This window comes from Ambystoma mexicanum, chromosome 6q, assembly GCF_040938575.1.
Source record: "Ambystoma mexicanum isolate Mex_15411 chromosome 6q, UKY_AmexF1_1, whole genome shotgun sequence".
In the NCBI taxonomy this organism is placed as follows: Eukaryota; Metazoa; Chordata; class Amphibia; order Caudata; family Ambystomatidae; genus Ambystoma; species Ambystoma mexicanum.
This window is the reverse complement of record NC_090937.1, coordinates 863,892,980-863,914,434: the sequence shown is the minus strand read 5'-3', so window position 1 is coordinate 863,914,434 and position 21,455 is coordinate 863,892,980. Positions and strand designations below refer to the sequence as shown.

General features: G+C 45.4%; 1 protein-coding gene across 1 annotated transcript in view; it reads left to right on the top strand.

Moving 5' to 3' along the window:
• The window catches only part of SPOCK3 (SPARC (osteonectin), cwcv and kazal like domains proteoglycan 3), a 1,387,609-nt gene that overhangs the window by 606,632 nt on the left and 759,522 nt on the right, over positions 1–21,455 (top strand). The window contains exon 3 of the mRNA XM_069631385.1: positions 18,155–18,269. Coding sequence (XP_069487486.1) covers positions 18,155–18,269 — 115 coding nt within the window. The remainder of the gene's footprint in view (positions 1–18,154; positions 18,270–21,455) is intronic.

Sequence of the window (21,455 nt, the reverse complement as noted above, 5' to 3'; positions counted from 1 at the left end):
AAAAGTCCTCTGACACCCCTTCCCGCCCAGCTAACTACCGCCCTATATCCATTAACCCCTTCTTGGGAAAACTACCGAAGAAGTTGGTCATCTCCCAATTGATCCAACACACTGGATCTGTTGGTTGTCTCCACGACTGGCTTCAGAGCATCCAGAGACATGGAAACTGCTCTATTGAACACCCATGGGTGAGGATCATATGTGCATAATTTCTGCACCACACACAGCACGTAACACTGTAAATAACGTGCGCATGAGCACCTCCAACTTTGCATGTACCTTCCATGGCATGCGCAGAGGATGTGATATTTGGGGGGTACTACGCAGATTTCCTGCCTTGCACAGAGGCAACAATATCTAGGGGGTACCAACTGAAATTCCTATTATGCCCAGAGGTGGTGATATTTTCAGGTACCTTGCCGTGTACATTTCTTGCACCATCAGTGAGAGGGCTTTGCTGAAAGGATGACGATATGAATGAGGGCAGAAGAAAGGTCTACATGCTAAAGGTGGTGGGGAGCCTACAGGTGCCCCAGTATCACCCAGGTCTACTAGTGCTAAGAGGAGCCAGCCTGCAGGGCAGGTACAGGCTGCAGCCCATGAAGAGGCTTGGGGTAAGGGGAAGTGGCCATCAAGGAAGAGGTGCTTCACAGATTAGGAACTCACAATCCTCACTGATTACATCGACGGACACCATGTCAACCAGTACCCTTGGGCTGGCAGTACCCTTCCTCCGACCCAGCGGTGGAGGATGTGGCAGGAGATCACAGATCTCATCAATGCTTGTGGGGTGGAGGAGCACACAGCAGATGATGTCCACAAGAGGATTGTTGACCTCGTGAGGCAGACCAAGGAGAAGCTCGGCAGCAATGTTGCCTCCACCCAGGCTACTGGAGGAGGATCACCACATGTTGATGAGTTGACTCCATTTGAATAGTTTGCCAGTGGCCTCATCAACAGTGAGCAAGTGGTTGGCGTGGGAGCAATGGACACCTATGCAGCCAAATCAGGTGGGTACCATGTGTGCATGATGTATATGATATATATGCCTCCCTCAACACATGATATGCTATGACATGTTGTAGTACAGTTAGTCGTGGCCCTTTACACCTATCCATGAGCACTACAGAAATACATCAGTGAACACTTACATTCCATTTTGTGCATCCCAGAAGGTGGATGCTTGAAACATGTTTGCAGTGACAATGATCTTAGAGCACACATTACTGTATACAGAATTGTTAAGAATTGCAGCGCGAACACAAATTGTGACTCACATGGAATGACAATAAGAAGGGGCCGGTGGCAGTGTCATCCATTCACTGGCCCTGTCAGTGGACATGGATGAGCAACAGTGTCAGTTTGAAGTCACATGTGTTCCAGACAGAAGTTGCAGTGGTTGGCCAAAAGATGTTTGATTAGTGATGTCCATTCCCCATTTGGAGTGACACATATTCAGTGGTCATGCAAGTGCACACATGTGATATCCATGTTGCACATGATAAAGATGCATGGGAGTGCTTGTAACCACAAATCTGGCTATGGCCAATTGCTGAAGAGGGTAATCGGGATTTAGCAACACAATTTCCTGCATGAAGGTTTTGTCAGCAGGAGAAAACCTGATACTTCCATGTGTTGCAAGTAGGCATGGATGAAGTAGAGAAGGGGCTCAGAAATTTTGCACGGAATTCCATCTGTTTACTGTCAGACCTTCCACTCTCACACATGTATGTATGTATGTATGTATGTATGTATGTATGTATGTATGTGTGGTTGCCTAATCCTCTAATCCATTACTTGATGCAGGATCTAATGTGCACTGACATGATTGCACAAATCATTAAATGTTAATCACCTGTCCTTTCCACATTTCTGAATGCCAGTTTCAATGTTTGAGGTATGTTTGTCTGGCCTGTGGTGTCTGTATGCCTTTGAATTCACATATGCATGTTATCTAGGTAGGCCACTTAATATTGCTGTCTGACTTTGTAAAGGTGAGGATGCAGCGGTGAGGAGTTGGAGGAGAAAGAGGCGGGTGAGGCACAACCATCCACCAGTGCACCCAGGGGTGCCATGCCTGGTAAGAATCCCTGTGTGTTGCAGGCCATCCTCAGCAGACATGCTGTCTCACCTTCAAGTGATGCTGCCAAATCTGATGTGGAAGTCATACTGAGGGTCATAGTGGAGGGTCCTCACCTGAGTAGTCTGGATGCTATGGGGATCCTTGAGTTTCTTGAGTCCAAGGAGGAGAGCCAGGAGACCATGAGCCTGTCAGTGGAAAAGCCAGCAGCTATGGTGGCTTCTGTGCCTCCAACATTAACTTCTACAATCATGGAGGCAGCAGCAGAGGCTGATGCCAGTGAGGGGTGATTGTAGACTGCAATCCTATGACTGTGCATTTACTGTGATAAACCTGGGCTTCGGCATCCAACTTGGTAAGCCAAGCACACGTGCTGGATACTTGGAGTGGGAAGAATAGTTGCTGCATGCAAGTGCCCAACAGGGAGAGGTTCTGCAAGAGATGGCCTGGGGCATACATTGCCTAGCAGAAAATGGCATGCATGATGGGTTTTTGGCCTCAAGGGACGCCCACTGGCAAGAGATGGCCTCCTTGAGGCAAACCCTGTATAAGGAGATGTTGGCCTCAAAGGAAACCCAACAGTAAGACAGGGGATTTTGGCCTCAAGGGAATTCTGCCGTCAAGACATGGATTCCTTGGGGCAATCTCTGTGTGAGGAAATATTAGCCACAATGGACCTCCACCACCAAGAGATGGCTACCTTGTGGCAGTTGGAAATGTCAGGGGTCATCATGCATACTGACACTTTGGCTACTCACAACAGCCATCATCTGGACCTTGTTGCAATCGGATCACTCATGCATGCATCCCTCTCAAGAGTGGCTGTAGCCAATGAGGACCAGTCTTTGGCCATGCATGACCAGAGTGCATCATCCCTGTTTCCACCACAGGATGGGGGTTCAAGTTAACCATGCAGGCAGGTGATGCCATTAACAATGTCTCCACACACTCCTATCATGCATTCATCCTGTGTAGGTGGCATTCACATGCATGATGTGTCCCTTTTTGCATCAGAGATCACATGCACGTTGTCTCCTGTCGTAATAGATGTGCTCAGTCTCTCGAGGTGGCTGCAGCACTACTTGGGTGAAGCCGATGGCTCCCAAGACCTGGGGAAAGTGGGCAAATACATAGAATTCCTGGCACACTCTCTGCCTTGCCTGCGGTTTGCTTGGCATGTGAATATCACTATGCACGCATGCTGAGATGCATCGCAAGAACTGGTGGAGGCACCTTGATTGTGTGAGCTGTGTAATACCCCTAACAATATCTGTGGTATGCTGGAATGATCTAGTGGTCAGGTAAGTGTGAGTCTGATAGTACTTTGACCAGAGGTGCAGTCTATTACCACATGGTGGGTGATACCATATCATTTGCTCACTCTGACCAGGTCTAGGACACGATATCTTCCCTGCACTTCCTCATCTGGCATACAAAATATTGTTGTTTGTGGATGGAAGGTGCAGGCCTTCCTACTTCTCCTCCTCCTACGTTGTAGTAATATTAGTGCCATCAATGCAGGATCCAGCATTTGGCAATTGTGCGTTAATTGTGGTTGCATTACACTTTTTATGCATAGGCGTTCATTGTGCTTTGTGCTTCATGATGGTTGATGGGTGGCAGTGTTATCGTACTCCTTTGGAGTCAAATCGATAGCGCAATTATTTATGTGAATCGGCTAAGCGCTTCATTGGGTGTGTTTGTTGTTTGCATGTTTCCTCATTCCCCACACCAATGTGTTTCTTCATTTTCCTCGTTTAATGAGGATTTTGCATGTTGCACCCCCGATTTATTCTTTGAGCTGGCCCTTCCCAGGCCTTTTCAATGTTTTGCATCAATAGTAATTTAAAGGTGGCCTTTTGGGTACATGTCATAGCCAAATGCATGCTAGTAAACGCAGCCTTGCCACTTGCATTTCTTTCTTGAAGGTATGACAACATTACAGCATTAGTGCTATTATGCAAACGGGTGCACCCTGTTGAATTGCTCAGGAGCCAGGGCAAAAGTTGCCATTGTGTGCCAATCGATGCCAGGCACCCCTCAACCAAAGTCTCTCATGGATTCACAAATGTACACAGGGTTTGTGGGCAACTGCCAGGGAGAACGAAACACTGTAGAGGCGAATGCACATGTGCAGCAAACCTCTACAACATATCATGAGGCTGTAGGGTTCCAATGAAGGAGAGCACCGTCAGTGTTAAACTGCATCACCTCCAAGAGGAGAGGGGGCTCCATTCCTTCTTAAATACCATGTGTGGGGTGTAGGATTGGATTCTGTGCAGGCTTTCCATCTCGCGCCTCCCCCCCCCACCAAGGCCCCCTTGTCTTCCACAATGAGAGTTTGCACCAGCAAAGAGATTCCCTTATTTGCACGTGGAACACCTCTTCTGAATACTCAGGCACTACCTGTGTGGCAACGCGTTCAGCCTTCCGAAAGGAGGTCATAACTCTTTGCGCCCCCTTCTTATATACCGACATTGCACTTGGAACAAACAATGGTGCAAAAGCCCATAAGGCACCCAGAGCAAGTTATATTATATGTCTCTGTGTGAACGTTAAAACAACTCAATGGGGCTCATTACAATACTGGCGGTAGCCGTACCGGTATGAAAGGCATGGCTACAGCTGGTATCATTTTTTTTCCAGCGCCCGAGAATGGGCAATTACCGGGTCATTATGGCCTGGCCGGACCCGGTAATTGCCCATTCACGGGTGCCAGAAATAATTGCTCCCCATTTCCATTTGAGCCCATAGGGCTCACTGGGAATGGGGAGGTCAGATGGACCGTTACCATTGGTGCCGTTGCATAGCACATGCTCTGCTCACGGGTGCAGGTTCGCCCGCCAGGTCAGTCTTGGCAGGCGGGAAAGCACCCACGAGCAGAACTGGTAGTTTGCTGGTCCGGTAACAACGGTACCAGGAAGCTTACGGTACCATTGTTACCGCACCGGCAAACTTATAATGAGACCCAACATATCTTTAAAGAAAGTATTCATTAAGGAGATACTCACTTGTATCTTCACAGGTAGAACACCCATGTCAATGACATTCTGCTTAGCAGTACATGGTGACCATATTGATTGATTGCATCTTGAGAGACACAGTTTATGTGGCAATATAGTGAATAGTGATATAGCTTGTGATGTTGGAATAAAGCATGCAACTCAAATAATTCTAATTAACTCTCTCTCTCTCAAAGTAGTCTAAGCACAACCAAATGCACAACCATTGTTCTATCTCAGTGCTGTTACTCCAGTCCTCAGGTGATGGTACTTTTTAAGGAGCCTAGACTTTTTAAATTAGAGCATACAGATTTAAGACAAGGTTGAAAGGAAGATTCAAAGTACTGCCTTTTCGATTACCTCTTCTTTGCGATATCTATGTTAAATCTTATATAGCGTGTAGACCAGCGATTGAATGTTTAGTTGCATGGGTTGAGTTGGGGTGGCTGAATAGAGGCAGAAGATCTTCCCTGATAGAGATGAGGGTGGGTCAGTATGTGATATGGAATTGTTCGTAGTAGCGTCTCCTCTATTCTTCAGTGGGCGTGTGGTGGTAGATAGTTGATTGATGGTTCAGAGTTGTCTCTGACAGAGTGCAGCAGTAGATGCGCCACTGTTTTTCTTGTTTTATCTGCTGACAGGAAGAATATTTTCATTTTAAATAAACCCTAGCTAGTGGAGCTTGCAATATCTACAACAATAACAAAACAATCTTGCAATTGAAAACGGGCCGCTGAAAGCATACCGCTGGATTGCTTGCATGCAAAGCAGTCTAACAAAGTAATATCAATTATAATGAAGTAGTAGCGCATCATTTCCAAATTAGAGTGAATACTTTATTAATATATGATATGATACGATAAGTCATTCATAATAGTCAACAGTGCATTTAAATATCATAGGGATAATGTTTAACAATTGTAATACATTCTGAAACTGCAGAAAAAGAACAGATTGATTTTCGCTTTCAGAAATGCTGCATTTCTTAACTCATAAACTATTTGTGCTTTTTTTGGGTGTGCATAATCAGAGAGAACCCAGCGATACCCTCCCCTCCTCACACCCTCACACACCTGATTCCTGTTCTGTACAAACATACCAATCACAGAAACCAAGCTCTCCCTGCACTCCACGCCCCCAAGTGACAAAAAGAGGGAGGGCGGGGGGGGGGGATTACATTGTGACGGACTGGTTGAATGATTACCTCTGAACCAGCCCACAATCCGTTGGAGCATGGGTGTAACACCAGGCAGTTGAACTCGTCGTGTAGGAGACTAATTCTTCCTGCCAATTAACCCCTCTGGTGTGAGTCATAAAACCATCAGAGGGATCTATTAACAGGAAGATGTATAGGGCGCACACGGGACACTGCCGGCTGCAAGGTAAGGACACACAGTCAAAACCAGGTCTTCATTACACCATAACAACATACAATGTGAATAATTCGAGAGCTGACCTTTGTGCTGTGGGTGATGGGTAAAAACAGGGGCGTCCCCTATGTCAACCCGGAGGTGGAATTTCCCCTGTAACAGACAGATCAGGTTACATGTGGTAAACTGAGAGAGGTAATAGAAGAACAAATAAGGATTGCAGAGGTTCTTACCAACATGTGTTGTCCTTAGGTGGAAGGAGGAATGTACCAAGAGATCCTTGTGAAAATCCGTGAAGTGCAGGAGGAACAACACTACCCTGGCAGTACAAGGACGCCTAGTAAGTCAGTGAAATGTGCAATGGAAGTCTCTAGTCCAAGCAGTAACGCTCCACCTATTCTGACAGCACGAGGATGCCTAAATAGTCTGGGGAAGTGCTTTTGGAAAAGTCTCTAGTCCGTGCACTACTCAACGAGGCAGGATGTTCAATTTGCGGTCGATAGTAGGTGGGTAATCCTTGGGACATGTCCGGGTCGATGTCCTGCTAGTGGCGTGGTACAAGACGTCAGGCAAGGAATCCGGTAGGCAGTTCTGAGTTGGCGTGTTGCTGGCAGCAAGGTACAAGACGTGAGACAAGGAATCCGGTTGGCAGTTCTGAGTCGAAAACCAAAAGATCGAATACTAAACCAGGGGTATGCTCATACAAGGTCCGGTGAGCAGGCACAAGTTTGGTGCACAAGAGACGTAGTAACAAGACACTAAATACAAGGTTAGATACTGGATGAAAATTCAGAAGCGCCAAAGAGGTGCTAAGACGGTGCTTGAGTGGAAAAATTCACCTGATGGAACGGACCGCGTATCCTCCATGGCGGCATGCCTCGTAACACATGCTCTGGGTACCAGCGTCTCCAAGGTAACCCCCAACACACAAGAAAAGATGTGCTGTAACCACCAAGCATAGGAACTCGGCCGTAGCAGGCTCGGGAGCTTAAATTAATCTTGCTGTCATGTCTCAGTAAACCATGGGGATCTGTGGGCAATGAGGGCAACCAACAAATTGAGGTTTAGGTGGGTCTCTCCTACTAGATGTTTAGGTGGGTCTCTCCCACTAGATGTATTTTTTTTGATAATGGGTTAACATTGTATATTTGACATAACATTTTGTGTGAAAAATTGGTTAAAAGAGCCACACAGTTTACAATGTATCTTGCAGTTTAACACATGAATAAATCAAATCGATGCTAAGTATCCAACAGAGTACAGGAACATTTTCCAACACAGTTTCATAATTCCTTTGTCCACAATATATGCCACTGTTCTTTCAGGTTCTATTGAAACTGGCTGTACCTATACCTGTCCATGCTGCCTCTGCCAATATTTATATTATCCCTATGTAAGAACAATCTATTCTTGGCTTTGCCCATACTGCCATTAAAATATGCCATGGCACTGTAATAAAACATACCCATACTGACTGCACAAATGTAGGTAAGTATGACCACTTAAGAAAAAATATTATGTTGGCTTTGCCCAAAATAAAAGGAAAACATGCATGCTACAGTAAGGAAGCATGTCCTTGTTGGCTGCACCAATAATGCCCAAAATGGCCATGTAAAACACTAAGGGCATGATTAATGAAACTTTTAGCACTGTGCAAAGTGCCTTTGCATTGCCAACAAACACCCTGATTCACAGAGCGGTGCAAAGTAGTTTTTTTTTTTATCTGACAGGAAGAATATTTTCAGTTTAAATAAATCCTAGCTAGTGGAGCTTACAGTATCTACAACAATAACAAAAAAATCTTGCAATTAAAAACTGTCCGCTGAAAGCATACACTAGTGGATTGCTTTCATGCAAAGTAGTCAAAGAAATTAATATCAATTATAATGAAGTAGTAGAACATCATTTCCAAATTAGAGTGAATATTTTATTAATAGGCAACAGTGCATTTACATGTCATAGGGATTATGTATACTAGTTCTTAGTTAGATTGCAATAATTCTGAAACTGCAGAAAAAGAACAGATTGATTTTCGCTTGTAGAAACGCTGCATTTCTTAAGTGATACACTATTTGTGCTTTTTTTGGGTGGGCATAGTGGGAGAGAACCCAGCGCTACCCTCCCCTCCGCATACCCTCACACACCCTTTTCCCTTTCCACACAAACATACCTTCCGCACAAACATACAAGTGACTTTGCACTGTTGCACAAGTGGTACAAAGTCACTTTGCACTGCAAAAATACACTTTGTACCACTCTGTGAATAAGGGTGTTTGTTGGCAGTGCAACGTCACTTTGCACCAGTGCTAAAGATTCCATGAATCAGGCCCTAATTCTGTTGGCTTTTTACCATAATGCCAGTAAAACATGTTATTTTATCAAAATAAAAAAATAGAAACATGTGTGCTATGAACACTCAAGTTGCCTTTGCCCATAACGATAGTAAAATATGACATGCCACTGTAAGAAAAAGTCTGTACTTGTGGCACTAATGTAGGCAGGTATTATATGCAAGATATGAATTATGTTGGCTGTGCATATGATGCCAGGAACATATGCAATCCCCAGGTAAGAAAACAGTCATGCTGGCTGCCCCAATATACCTTCCACCCCATGGGGGCACAGCAATCAAGTTGGCTTTGCCCATACCGCTAGTTAAATGTGCCATGCCAGTGTTCATAAATTCAGTTTTTTGGGGCCTTTGTTTTCATTTGGTTGATGAACAAGTGGCTTTGTACCCACTGCTATGACAAAGATTGGTAATGGAGTTATAATAAGTGCACCTACATGCATGCATATATTGGAAGATGCACATGGAATCTTCCCATCCACATTCACACAAGAAGTGGGCTGAGTCTTCAGTACCCAAACTTTGTCCAAAATGAAGGGTTCACACACTAACAAGACTGCCATGGTTTGGATGCCACTATCACCAACTACTAACCTGTCTATCAATGTGGCATATTCCACTTGACAATCAAGTAGGGTGATTTTTCCAGCACCGTAAAATGCTTTGTTGGCATTTGCAATAACTGATGCATAGAAATGTTTATTGTGAGCATGTCTTGCACATGGCTAGTGACATTGTGTTACTAATCTGCATCTGTTCCTTGACACTGACAAATTAGAAGGATTCCTAGTTACAGTCAGTGGGAGGTGGGGATTCCTTTGCTTGGTGAGGGGTGGGGAGGCAAATATTTCCCTTGTGTATGTGGGAGTGACCAATCATTGATTTATTTATTTATGCATTGATAAGTAGCACACTGAGGGCCTTATTACACGGAAGGCGGTAAGGGTTAACGGTCACCGGTAATGGTACCGGTGACCGTTAACGCTTACCGCCTTACTACGAGGTCCCTTTGCGGGTTGGTACTTTAACGCCTGCTTTTTAGCAGGCGTTAAAAACCAACCCGCAAAGGGACCAGGGTGCTAATTACGGTACCGCAATTTGCGGTACCGTAATTAGCACCTTCCCCATTCCCATTATGCCCTATGGGGCAAAAATGGGGAAGGGCAATAGGGGAAGGGGGAATTACCGCCCGCCAACCTTAGAATAGGGCATTAATTCCCCTTTCCTCCAAGGCAGTGCCAGTATTTTACCGGCATGGACGAAGGTGCTAATAGCACCTTGGTCCACCACGTACCATGTAATGAGGCCCTAAGCCCTTAGGCATCTAGGCATAGTGGGCCTCATTACAAGGACGGCGTTAAGGGTTTAATGGTACCGGTAAGGGTACCAGTGCCGGTAAACCCTTACCGCCTTACTACGAGGTCCCTTTGTGGGACCCTACCCTAACGGCTGGTTTTACCAGCCGTTAAGGTCGTGACCCGCAAAGGGACCTAGGAGGTAATTACGGTACCGCAATTTGCGGTACCATAATTACCACCTTCCCCATTCCCATTGAGCCCTACGGGGGCAAAAATGGGAATGGGGAAGGGCCATGGTGAATGGGGAATTACCGCCCCCACACACCTTGGAATAGGGCATTAATTCCGCCATTCACCATGGCGGACTCGATAAAATACTGGTGGCAACCATGGCGCTAATAGCGCCATGGTTACCGCCATCCATGTAATGAGGCCCAGTGAGGGAGCAAAAGCCAACTAACCAATTAAGGGTCTGTTGGGGCTCTCCCGTAGATATTTATTTACACAAATGGGTTGAAATAGTGTGTTTTACATCACACTTCCTGTGTAAAATTGGGCACAAGTGCCACACAGTTTACAATTGCTTTTGTTGGCAGACATATGGCACAATCCAATCAATGCCAAGTCTCCAACAGAGCACACGAACATTTTCCAACACAGATCTGCGGGAAGCATCCCATCGCCAAAAATGCATTACAGGGCATAGTGGCGAACAGGATCCATCGTCCCTCCCCAGATTTCAACATGTCTAATTGGGCCTGGTCTGACCGAGCAGCATACAGCTAGCGGATCAAGATATGGTCACTTGAACCCCACAGGAAGTCAAACCCAAACCAGGCAAGCCAGGCAGTGTCATCTGGAACAAATCTCACCAGTTGAGAATGGAGACTGATTTGCGGCCAGCATATCTGGGTTATATAAACAAATAATTGTTTAACAAAACTGTCGAGATTTCCTGTTGGTGTGATTTCGATGAAATAGGAGGCCTCACTAGGGCCTTCCACTACTACTTTCAGAAACGGATGCTATGGTTAGCACACACTGCCTGCTCGAGTAAGCTCCACGATGTATGTACTGTTTTTTAACGGCATTCGTATATCCTCTTCTTCAAGCTGCTGCTACCAGTCGATCATGTTGGGATTTTTTGAAAATAAAGAAAGCTTGTGTTCTTTGCTTGTGCTCCCCATTACAACACCCCCTTGGCTGCTCTCAGAGGTTGACTGGCCTGCAGGGAACTCTGGAGATGTCCCGATGGGCCTTTGCACCCTGGACCTCTTTTGATTGAGTGCACTGGCTTTCTGATCCTCTTCCCCTATATCCCGTGCACATCACCCACTTCCATCCCTCCATCCTCAGTCCTCATATCTTTGGAAGGAAATCATTTCTGATATGCTTCCAGTATGTTTTTCCTCACACTTAAACACGCTGTACATCCGTTTCTGTTATGTTTAACTACTTTTTAATTTCTATATAGGAGCAAATGTGCTTTAACATGTATCCTTTTGACCCATTGATACCAATGTTTCTTGTAAGTGATCACGCCCTCCCTCCCGACCTCCGGAAACTCTACTTGGATGGATTGGGTTTACTTGCTTGCTGTAATGTGGGGACCCTTTAAACAATATTTCCATGGCTACGTTTGGTTCCGAGTCCACCCTGGCTGTTCTTCCGGTTCTGCTGCCTTTGGCTGTTAAAGCCCCTTTGGCTGCTTCCAACATATCTTTAAAAGCCTTCAATGTGTCATAAAGGCCAACGTTTATATGCCGGCGGATTTCCTTGAGTTTTTTTGTCATGGTTTAGCAATGTCCAGTTCAAACATCTATCACTCGGAGTAGGATTTGATTCCCATGAGATAAGCATTTGTGAACAAGAATTTATATTTAGTTATTGAAAAGTCGTGAGGGGCCATGACCATGCACATCCGTGTGATCGACCATAACATTGCCAAGCAGAGGACAGCTTTCCAGCTGTATTAGGAGTTAGCCAGTTGTGGAGGCTTTCGACTTATTTTGAAAAGTGATCGTTCTCACCCTGTCATATCGTAAAGTGCCATTACAATCTAGAGGGTCGTTGGTATTGAAAGTGGTTGTTTGGGTTCTAAGGATTCACATACTTGCAATAGTGCAACTGTAATAATCCATTTCATAGGGCCTCATTACGACTCAGACGGTAAGGGGTTTACGGCGGCATAAACAGCGCCGACCCTTACCGCCTGATTCCGAGGACCCTTAGCGCCATGGAGGTTTTAACACCTGCTTTTAGCAGGTGTTAAAATCCATGGCGCTAAGGGACCTTGATGTTAATTACGCCACCGTAATTTACGGTGGCGTAATTAACGCCTTCCCCACTCCCATTATGCCCTATGGGGCAAAAATGGGAATGGGGAAGGGTAAATGGGGATTGGGGACTTACCGCCCCGCCAACCTCGGAATGGGGCGGTAAGTCCGCCAACCACCCTGGCGTAAACGTAGTTTACGCCATGGTGGTAAAGGTACGACCCAGGCGGTAACTTACCGCCTGGGTTGTAATGAGGCCCATAGGTAGTGTTAAGCCTTTGTAGTACTTGTGGCTTGTATCACCCCTTCCCTGCTTGGCATGATGGATTCGCCCCTTTGTTTGCAATTCCTATCCTCCACATCCTCAGTTCTAAACTAAATTCTCCACGTCATTATATTGATCTTTAACTCAATGGCCCTCATTACAACCCCAGCGCTAAACTATGGTGCTATTAGCACCATGGTTGGTGCCGGTGTTGTAACAAGTCCGCCATGGTGGAATGGGGAAATACCGCCCCATTCCAAGGTTGGCGGAGCGGTATTTCCCCATTTCACTATGGCCCTTCCACATTCCCATTTTCGCCCCATAGGGCTCAATGGGACTGGGGAAGGTGCTAAGTACGGTACCTCAATTTGCGGTACCGTAATTAGCACCGAGGTCCCTTTGCGGCACCCTACTTTAACGGCTGGTAAAACCAGCCGTTAAGGTCGGGTCCCGCAAAGGGACCTCGTAATCAGGCGTTAAGAGTTTAATGGCGCCGACACCTTTTACGGTTGTAATGACCCCCAATGTATCCTTCTCATATTACCCATCTAAACAACCAAGATTCTCAGATGAAGATTATTAAAATAATGGTGCCGTTTGCGTTTCTGAGAAATGAACTGGCTGTTATGGTGCCTGTACAACAACATCATGTCATCTATGATTCTGCCCCCCTACTCTTTTACTTACTCTACATTGTAGAGCATTGTCACCTCAACCTGCATTGCTTTATTATCTGATTTGTGTTCACTCCTGCAAACTGACACTTTCGAGGAAGTATCTCTAATGTCACACTGAAAGATTTTTGGGTTCAGAGCTTCCACCAACCCCACAGCTGAGTCTCACCCATGAAAAGTCTGTTGTGTTGCTACTTCTACAATTATCATTTGCCAGGAACTATGATGATGCATCTTCTGAGGAAAGATGCGGTGTTCCTAATGCCAACTTTAATTGTCGCACAGTTACATTGATCACTTCTACCACAACAGATCTCTTTAGTCACAGCAGTGCAGCCACAGTGTAAACCCCGGAATGGATGGGCACAACTATTCAAAAATGTATGGGTCCATGCAATTTAAACTAGGCATGGTTGAACTGGCAGTGAACACGTTTGGAGGACATATGTTCAATTGGGGATGGACTTGATAAAGAGGCTTTTAATGGCACAAAACCTTTGTACTGGAATTGGAGATGCTCGTATAAATACAAGTATTTGATTGTATTACTTGGCTCTTTGGTAATACTGAATTCTAGGATACTATATCACTGGTGGTGAATTAAATAACACAATAGGGACAAGAATAAATGCAAATGAAAAATGTGCAGATGATATTTATTTGTATTTGCATTGATTTTAGAAATGGCCAATTACCTTATCCACAAAGGTGAGCACATGTTAGCGGGGCTGCATGGCAGTGCTAAAGATGCACTGGGCAATCCCTTTGCATGCACTAGTGTTGGAATGTGAGAAAGGTTCCCAGCATCCAGATGGAAAGGGACCATGACATGTTAACAAAATAATGAGTCTATCCCTGTTTGAGGGACAGAAGTGCAAGTGCGACAGCAGTGGTTTATGCCACTGCCATTTAAATGAAAATGTGTGAAAGGGTCGGAGTGACCTTGTTGGGCATTGTGCATTCCCTTGCACCATTGTGCATTTCAAAGAACATTTTATTTCAGGATTGAGAATGAGCTTTAGAATGCACAGAAACACCCCACTATTGGCACAAATAAACGAAGGTGGTGAAAAGGGGCATCTTAATGTGCGCATCTGTGGTGTGCACATTACACTTCTGACACCCTTGGAGAAAAAGCCCAACGTTTCTTTGGTGCACCAACATGTTTAGTGAATAAGCCCTATCCTTCCGGCTTGGATTTAAACAGTTTTTGAACACAATTCGAGCCAGAGTGATCCATGGTTGGAATTGTGTTCAGTGGATTTGAGCCAATTGAAGCCACTTTGGACATCTCAGGCCCACGGTGACTCGGCTTGAATCGATTTGCAAGCCATCTCTTTTGGAGGCTCAAATGGCTTGAAGGTTTTCTTGTACGAACCAGCATTCGACGTGAGCATTTCAAGGCTTACTCATTCCTAATTTAAACCTATTCATCCCTCCCCCAAGGATACTGTGCTTAACACTCAACTTTAATTACTAATGGGGCGTAGTGCCCAAGCAAGTGTTTTGAGCAAGCGCATTACATTCTGGACTAGGGTAGACAATTGTCCTGTATTTTGCGGAATTATCCCGTAATTGGGGACTCTGTCCTGCAGTTTGCAGAGTGGCTGTGCGTCACGCAGGTTGTCCCGACGTGCTTTGTTCCCTGCTTTGTTCCCTGGAGTGTGACTCTCGGGAGACAGTAAGCCGGGACAACCTGCCTCCAGCCCAACCACTCTGCAAACTGAAGTGGCCATCTACATAGCACGGCCTGGCGGCCGCCTGCTGATTTCTTTCTCTGGGTGGCTCCGCAGCCCGGCTCCTTTTGAACTTTGAGCCTGACACAGACTGTATAGCGATCACGCTGCATGGTAACGCGACTGCTTGAGTCTGGAACCTCCTGACTTGGAGTTTAGAGAAGGTTCTCTTATTGATGTGAGAAGATTTAGTCGTTGCCTTCCCTCATGCAGGCACCCCTAACTCCACATTAGAGACCCTCGTAGTTATTTATTTACCATTAGAAATATACTACAAGTCGTCTTCTCGCGCATGGCCAAGGTAAACTTTAAAGCTCTGGCAACCCTGTGCCCCCTCGCTCTGTTATCTTGCACCCCTCCGGCTCTAGTCTTTCTCTTACAACTCTGGTTTGCACCCCCCCTCCCCTCGATTCCATTTTGCTTTATTCTGGTGGTGACCACCCCCTCTCCGTGACTTTTTCTTCCTCTGTTTTTCTTCCTCACCCCCTTTCCTATTCCAGTCCTCACTCGTCCAACCCATTTCCCCCTCCTCGTTATTTTCTTACACTCCCCTATGTTCCTATTTAACAGCCCCCGCCCTTTTTCTGGTCTCTCGCCCTGTTTCCCTCCACCCATCCTGCAGGTCGCGCTGCTAACGCTCTGACACCTGGCTTCATTCAAATACTAATGCTTTGTTCCTGGGGTGTTGATGGTCATGTTTTCAGTTAAAAAACGTGACATCACCTTCCAAGGACAAACCATTTGCATTTCAATTAAGCCAGGTGTTAAGAGCCATTAAAAAATTTAAATTACAAATGAGGCGGTCCAAACGTGAATGACGCTGTGACGTCATCACCGCCTTCTGGGCAAGTGTCCCGCACAAGGATATCATAAAGTTGGCCACCCTATTCTGAACAGTACCGGCTGCTGGAACATTTCTGCCAATCAGATATCCATGCATAAAAATGTCCCTCTGTCAAGGGAGGTAAATGCACCTTTCCTAAGCCTGTTTGCAGAACCTTTGGGATCAAGGCCATTTAAGCTATAGCTGGTAATCTGTAAAATAGCCACGTTTGAAAGTGTTTCACTAATGTTGCGACCCAGCATTCATTCCCACATGGCGCAGGTTTTTAACAATATGTCTGTGTACTTATCTTCTTAGATTTGGGCTTTTCCAAACGGTCGGGCTACTTTCATTTTATGTTCAATACGCTTTTCCGGTGTATGAACGTACCGAGGTCGCTGCAATCCTCTGTTGCGTGACGCTGATCGGGAATGTAGCATCCTGTCCACCGCCAGACACCTTCCCTTGCTAATAGGCGGCAGTGCCCGCCCCCTCATTGCCCGTCAAAGAGATCTTCCGTGCTGTCAGCTACCTGTCTGGTCTCTGACCGCTACCTGTTGCAAGCCGTGCAGCAGACAGATATTCTCGATACACCGATGTTAAAGGATTCTGCAGACTTTGCTCTGTTTTTCCAGTCTTGCTAATACCTCCCCTTCTGCCGGACACGGAAAGGGTCCCTAAAATATCCTACAATGAACTTCCACCACTCGCTTTATGATAGGATATCATAGTTTATATATATAGCTCCTATACACAATGAGCCTCATTAGGACCCTGGCGGTCACGTAATGAACGGTGCCGGTAAGGGTCCGGCATTGTTCATTACGGGCTGCCCTATCATGAGGACTGCTGCGGGTCCTGCTAAGGAACACCTGGTTAGACCTGTGGGGTCATTACGAGTCGGGCAGTAGGTGATACCGGGCACCGGTAAGGAGACCGGTGCTAGTAATCCCCTACCGCCCGATTCCGAGGTCCCCTAACGGGAACCGCAAGAGACGTGTGGTCGGACCACATGTCCCTTACGGGTCCTGTTAGGGGACCAGGCCGCTAATTAGCTCAAATAGGAATGGGGAATGGTTTTTTCAATGGGGATTTACCGGCCCCAGCAGGGTCGGACTACACCGGTAAGTCCCCATTGAACAACACCAGACTCGAACCCGTTATTGGAGGCAGTCATGGCGCAAATAGCGCCATGACTACCTCCAATCTCGGAATAAGGTCTCTGGTGTCCTTAGCGGGACCCGCTAGCAGTCCAGGATGCTAATATTGGGCCCGTCATTAACGGGCCCGTTGTTAGCATCCTCCCCATTCCCATTGAGCCGTATAGGGGCTCAAATGGGAATGGGGATGTACCGGGTCCAGGTCCTGCAAAAGGGATTTACGGGGCCCTCCAAGGTCGGAATGGCCCGGCAAATCCCCTTTTGTGGGACCCGGACCTGGTACCCTGTATGGGGGTAGCCATGCCACTTTTAGCAACATGGCTACCTCCATACTCGTAATGAGGCCCAATGTGTTTCAAAGCACTTCAAGGCAAGGGAGGGAACCAGGGAAAATACAATGACATTCTTACAGTCCATGAACAGTAAGGATGTGAAATTAACTATCTCAACCTGCTGACATTTCATAATGTGCAAGAGCTAAGACATAAATAAGGAAGGGAGGGGGAGATTACAACTGCTTTCTCCTTCCAGACAAAGCGTTTCAGCAGATGCTGGCTATCGCCAGCTTACCCCATGTATAGAACAACCGTGTTAACCCCTGCACACAGTCACAGAATCATCCCTGCAATCTCCAGGTTTCATTTTCTCCAGAATCAGTTCATGTCCATAGGCCTTGAGTAGTCGATATTTCACTTTGATGGATGAATGCCCCGCACTGCTGGCCAGAGAAACAAAGGCTGAAACCTCAGAACAGCCACAGGGGGCCATGTGGGATAGCGAGCCCAGAATATCAATGCCTTTCTGTCACTCTGATAATGCCAGGTGATGGGAAGATCTCGCCCTGGAGGAAAAGGTGAATGGCATTTGCTTCTGGCTGTCACCTTTGCCAGTCATTTTGACTCATGGGTTGTCAATGAGAGGGAATGAGGCACAGGAGCAAAACACAGTCAAGCAAATCCTATTAGAGAACAGGGGCATGCCCCTCCCCCACCTTGGTGAGCATGTGGAAGGAGACTGTTGTGTGATTATGCGTTTTTTCTTCATCACAGACCGTCCTGTTTATGGAACTGCTCTCAAATGGCCGTGCCGTTTTAACTCTGCCTCGTCTTCTCTTTTTCAGCTCTGGATCCGTCTAAAGACCCGTGCTTGAAGGTTAAATGCAGCCGCCACAAAGTCTGTGTTGCCCGAGACCATCGAACGGCAGTGTGCATCAGCCACCGGAGACTCACACACAGGTAAATGGCAGTGCTTTGAAAGGAACGGGTGGATTACCATTTTCCACGGAGCAGAACATCGCTTTTGCAAAGGTTTTCCATTATAGCGCCTACACATGGATTATTATGAGGCACTGCATGTTTAGAATGTGACAAGGTAGGGAAGCAACGTTCACTGGGCATGTATACCACTTCAAGTGATATCTGGCAAGGTTGGGCATCAATTTGAAGATATGGCAGGTATTGATAGCTATTTGGTAGGCACTCAAAGCACATGGCAGGCATTGCTCTCAAAGTGCATGGTGCAATGAAAAGTAGAACTCACACCATCATCCAGTTAATTACATCAACTATGAATTACTCGCATGGGGCCTGATTCACACAAAACGAGTGTTTCAGTGGGTTTGCACCATTATAAAATGCGTTTGCAGTTCAGGCCCATGAAAGGCTAGTTTTACTTGTCAAAACCGAACACACAGACACACACACCATATGCCGAGCTCTGCCACCAGATGTGTCAGATCTATCATAAATTACAAAGTGGGCAGGGATAATGATACGCTCCATCAGACTTTCATCCGCCGAAGGAACATATCTTTTTTGCTATTTGTGAATGAATCCACTCTGGGAGCAGTTATGTGCTGCCAAAAAATAAGAGTTGTGCCTTTTCTCTCATCTTTTGTGGTATGTCTGCTCTTGAGGCTGATTGGTGCGTCCCATCATTGGACAGCAATCCAATATTGCATTCACTGGTTAGTCAGATGGTCCAGAATTACTCACTGAGATTCATTGTTGTTTCTTTAACTGGTTAGAATGTTAATCCAGTGAAAACTCTGTGTCCCTCTCTGAGTGTGACGAAGGATACATAGCATGATGTGCTTGCCTCACATACCTGCATGTTGGGAACAATACACTCAAACATGCTCTCTAGCTTTGACCCCGAAGTCAAGTAATCCCAGTGGAGGTCCCAGGCAAGATCTGACGACCACGTTGCAGGCCTCTTTCTGAGATTACAGACTCTCTATTCACTCCAGCCAATTTTTCCAACCCAAATCTTGGCTCATTGGTGATAGAGCTTTGAAAATATATGTGTTTCCTTAGTTGAGTAGCTATATATGTTCGTAAGAAAAAAGTGACGGTAACTATCAAGACCAACCACTGTCAGCATATTATTTTGGGATGATACATTTTGGGGATTGACACCCATATTTACAAACAATTGCACTTTGAAGGCTCAGGGAGAGTGTACCTTACCCTAAGGGAAACTGCAGAATTAGCATCAGACTTGGCTCCACTGACTTCATTATATAGATGGAGTTTTGCATGGAGCCCACTACCATGCAATTTCACCTCCTCATTACTGGGTGATGTCTTCTTGCTGGGGGATTTTTCCTAATGGTGGGAGATTCGACCCAATACCAACAAGCATCTTTGATGATCAGAGTATCAAGCAACATGTGACAGTGCTGACAACCCACTCTGCTGTCCACACCACCCATTTTCATAATGTTGTTTCGAGTTCACTTTGGATAATGGGGTATTTGCTAAACCTGAACATCAGTGTTGTGTATCCTGAGGTGGATGCATACATGGATCTTTTCCCAGTGACTTGAAGAAGACTAACATAAACACATATATGAAAGAAAATAATTTGATGCTATTGAGCCTTCATTTGCACATGCCTCTTTTGCCAATGTCAACTGTCAGGGATCTCTATGCTCACCAAAGAACAAACCACCAGCAAGCTGTACATCGTTCTGAAGATTTCATGATCATGGACCCTAATCTAGCCTCTGACCGAGGTTTGCCCAGTTGGAGCAGTTTCCTCATCTGAGAGAATCTTTACCTTTATCACCGGCCAGAACAATACAAGAATTTTAAAGACTTATCTTGACTCCCGTAGGATGATGTTGATTTTCATTAATAGTTCTCTACTAGCAAAGATTTTATGGGGCCTTAACAATGAACCTTAATTCAAGACATCAATCCCTGAACCCCAATTGGCAGTTAAACCCAATGTTAACCCACTAAGTATGTGTGTGTGTGTGTGTGCGTGTGCGTGTGGGTGTGAAGACCAAACTGACTCTTGGCATCGAACGTTAATGAAGCTCTTTTGTATACTTATTAGTAGTCTAGTTAACACAATCTTATTACTTCCAGAATGTCATTTTTCTAGCTATGCCTTTCTCTTTCTCTTGTAAATTATCTAATTTGTCTAGCTTGCTTGTCACATCATTTTGAAAGTTTAAACTTTGCACTCAGTCAAGCTGTACAATGGTGAGCAAAGGGTGAGTTAGAACATTGTTGATGCCTCGCTGTACCAGAACAACCCATGCTAAGTGCCATGGAGTGCAAGATGTAGAGCATGTGCCTTTAAACTTTTTTCCAAACTTTGCCAAGCTAATGAGTTTCTTGCAGTAACAGTCCCAGAAATACACATATGCATAAATGCCTAAAATGCCTCAGTTCTGAGATCACTTTTCAACTATGGAAATGTTTGCAAGGACCAACATTTGACATGTATCTACTCTTAAGAGCACCTTTCCTGACTGTTTGCTTGCTTACATAACATTTGACTAGCCTCAGCTTGAAGTAGCATCTGACACAGCTGAACACGTAAGCTGAGGGAGCCAACATTTTGGTGCAGTTGTGCCACTGGATTAATGAAGTTAAATTCTACTGGATTGATTACCATACAGAACTGGAGCTGGCAGCAAACCTATTTGCTTGTGCGCAAAGTCTTCATTTTGCTTTTTCTTTATTGTGTGCCCTTTATCTTCCACAGAATAATTAAAAGGTGCAGATTCAGAACAAATACAACTCAAAAGTATTATGATTATGCAGTATTGTCTACTGCAGATGTCCAGCATAAACTAATCTTTAGATAGGCCAGTTTGGATCGGACCTGTTCATATTTGTCATGGGCTCCAATGCTACATTGATGACATTTTGTTTAGTGTGGAATAACACTCCATAAACATTAACATCCTTCTTAGAATATCTGAACATCATTGACAACAGGAAACATTTCACCTATGAAATCAGTGAACCTGGGTTGTACTACCTAGGTGTACAGATTACCCTGTCAGCACCTGGATTCGAGACCACCCTGTATCACAAGCCAACACCATAAGGAATTTAACTTACAGCCAATTATTACAGGTAAAATGTATAGTGAACACTGACAAACAAGAATTAGACAAAATG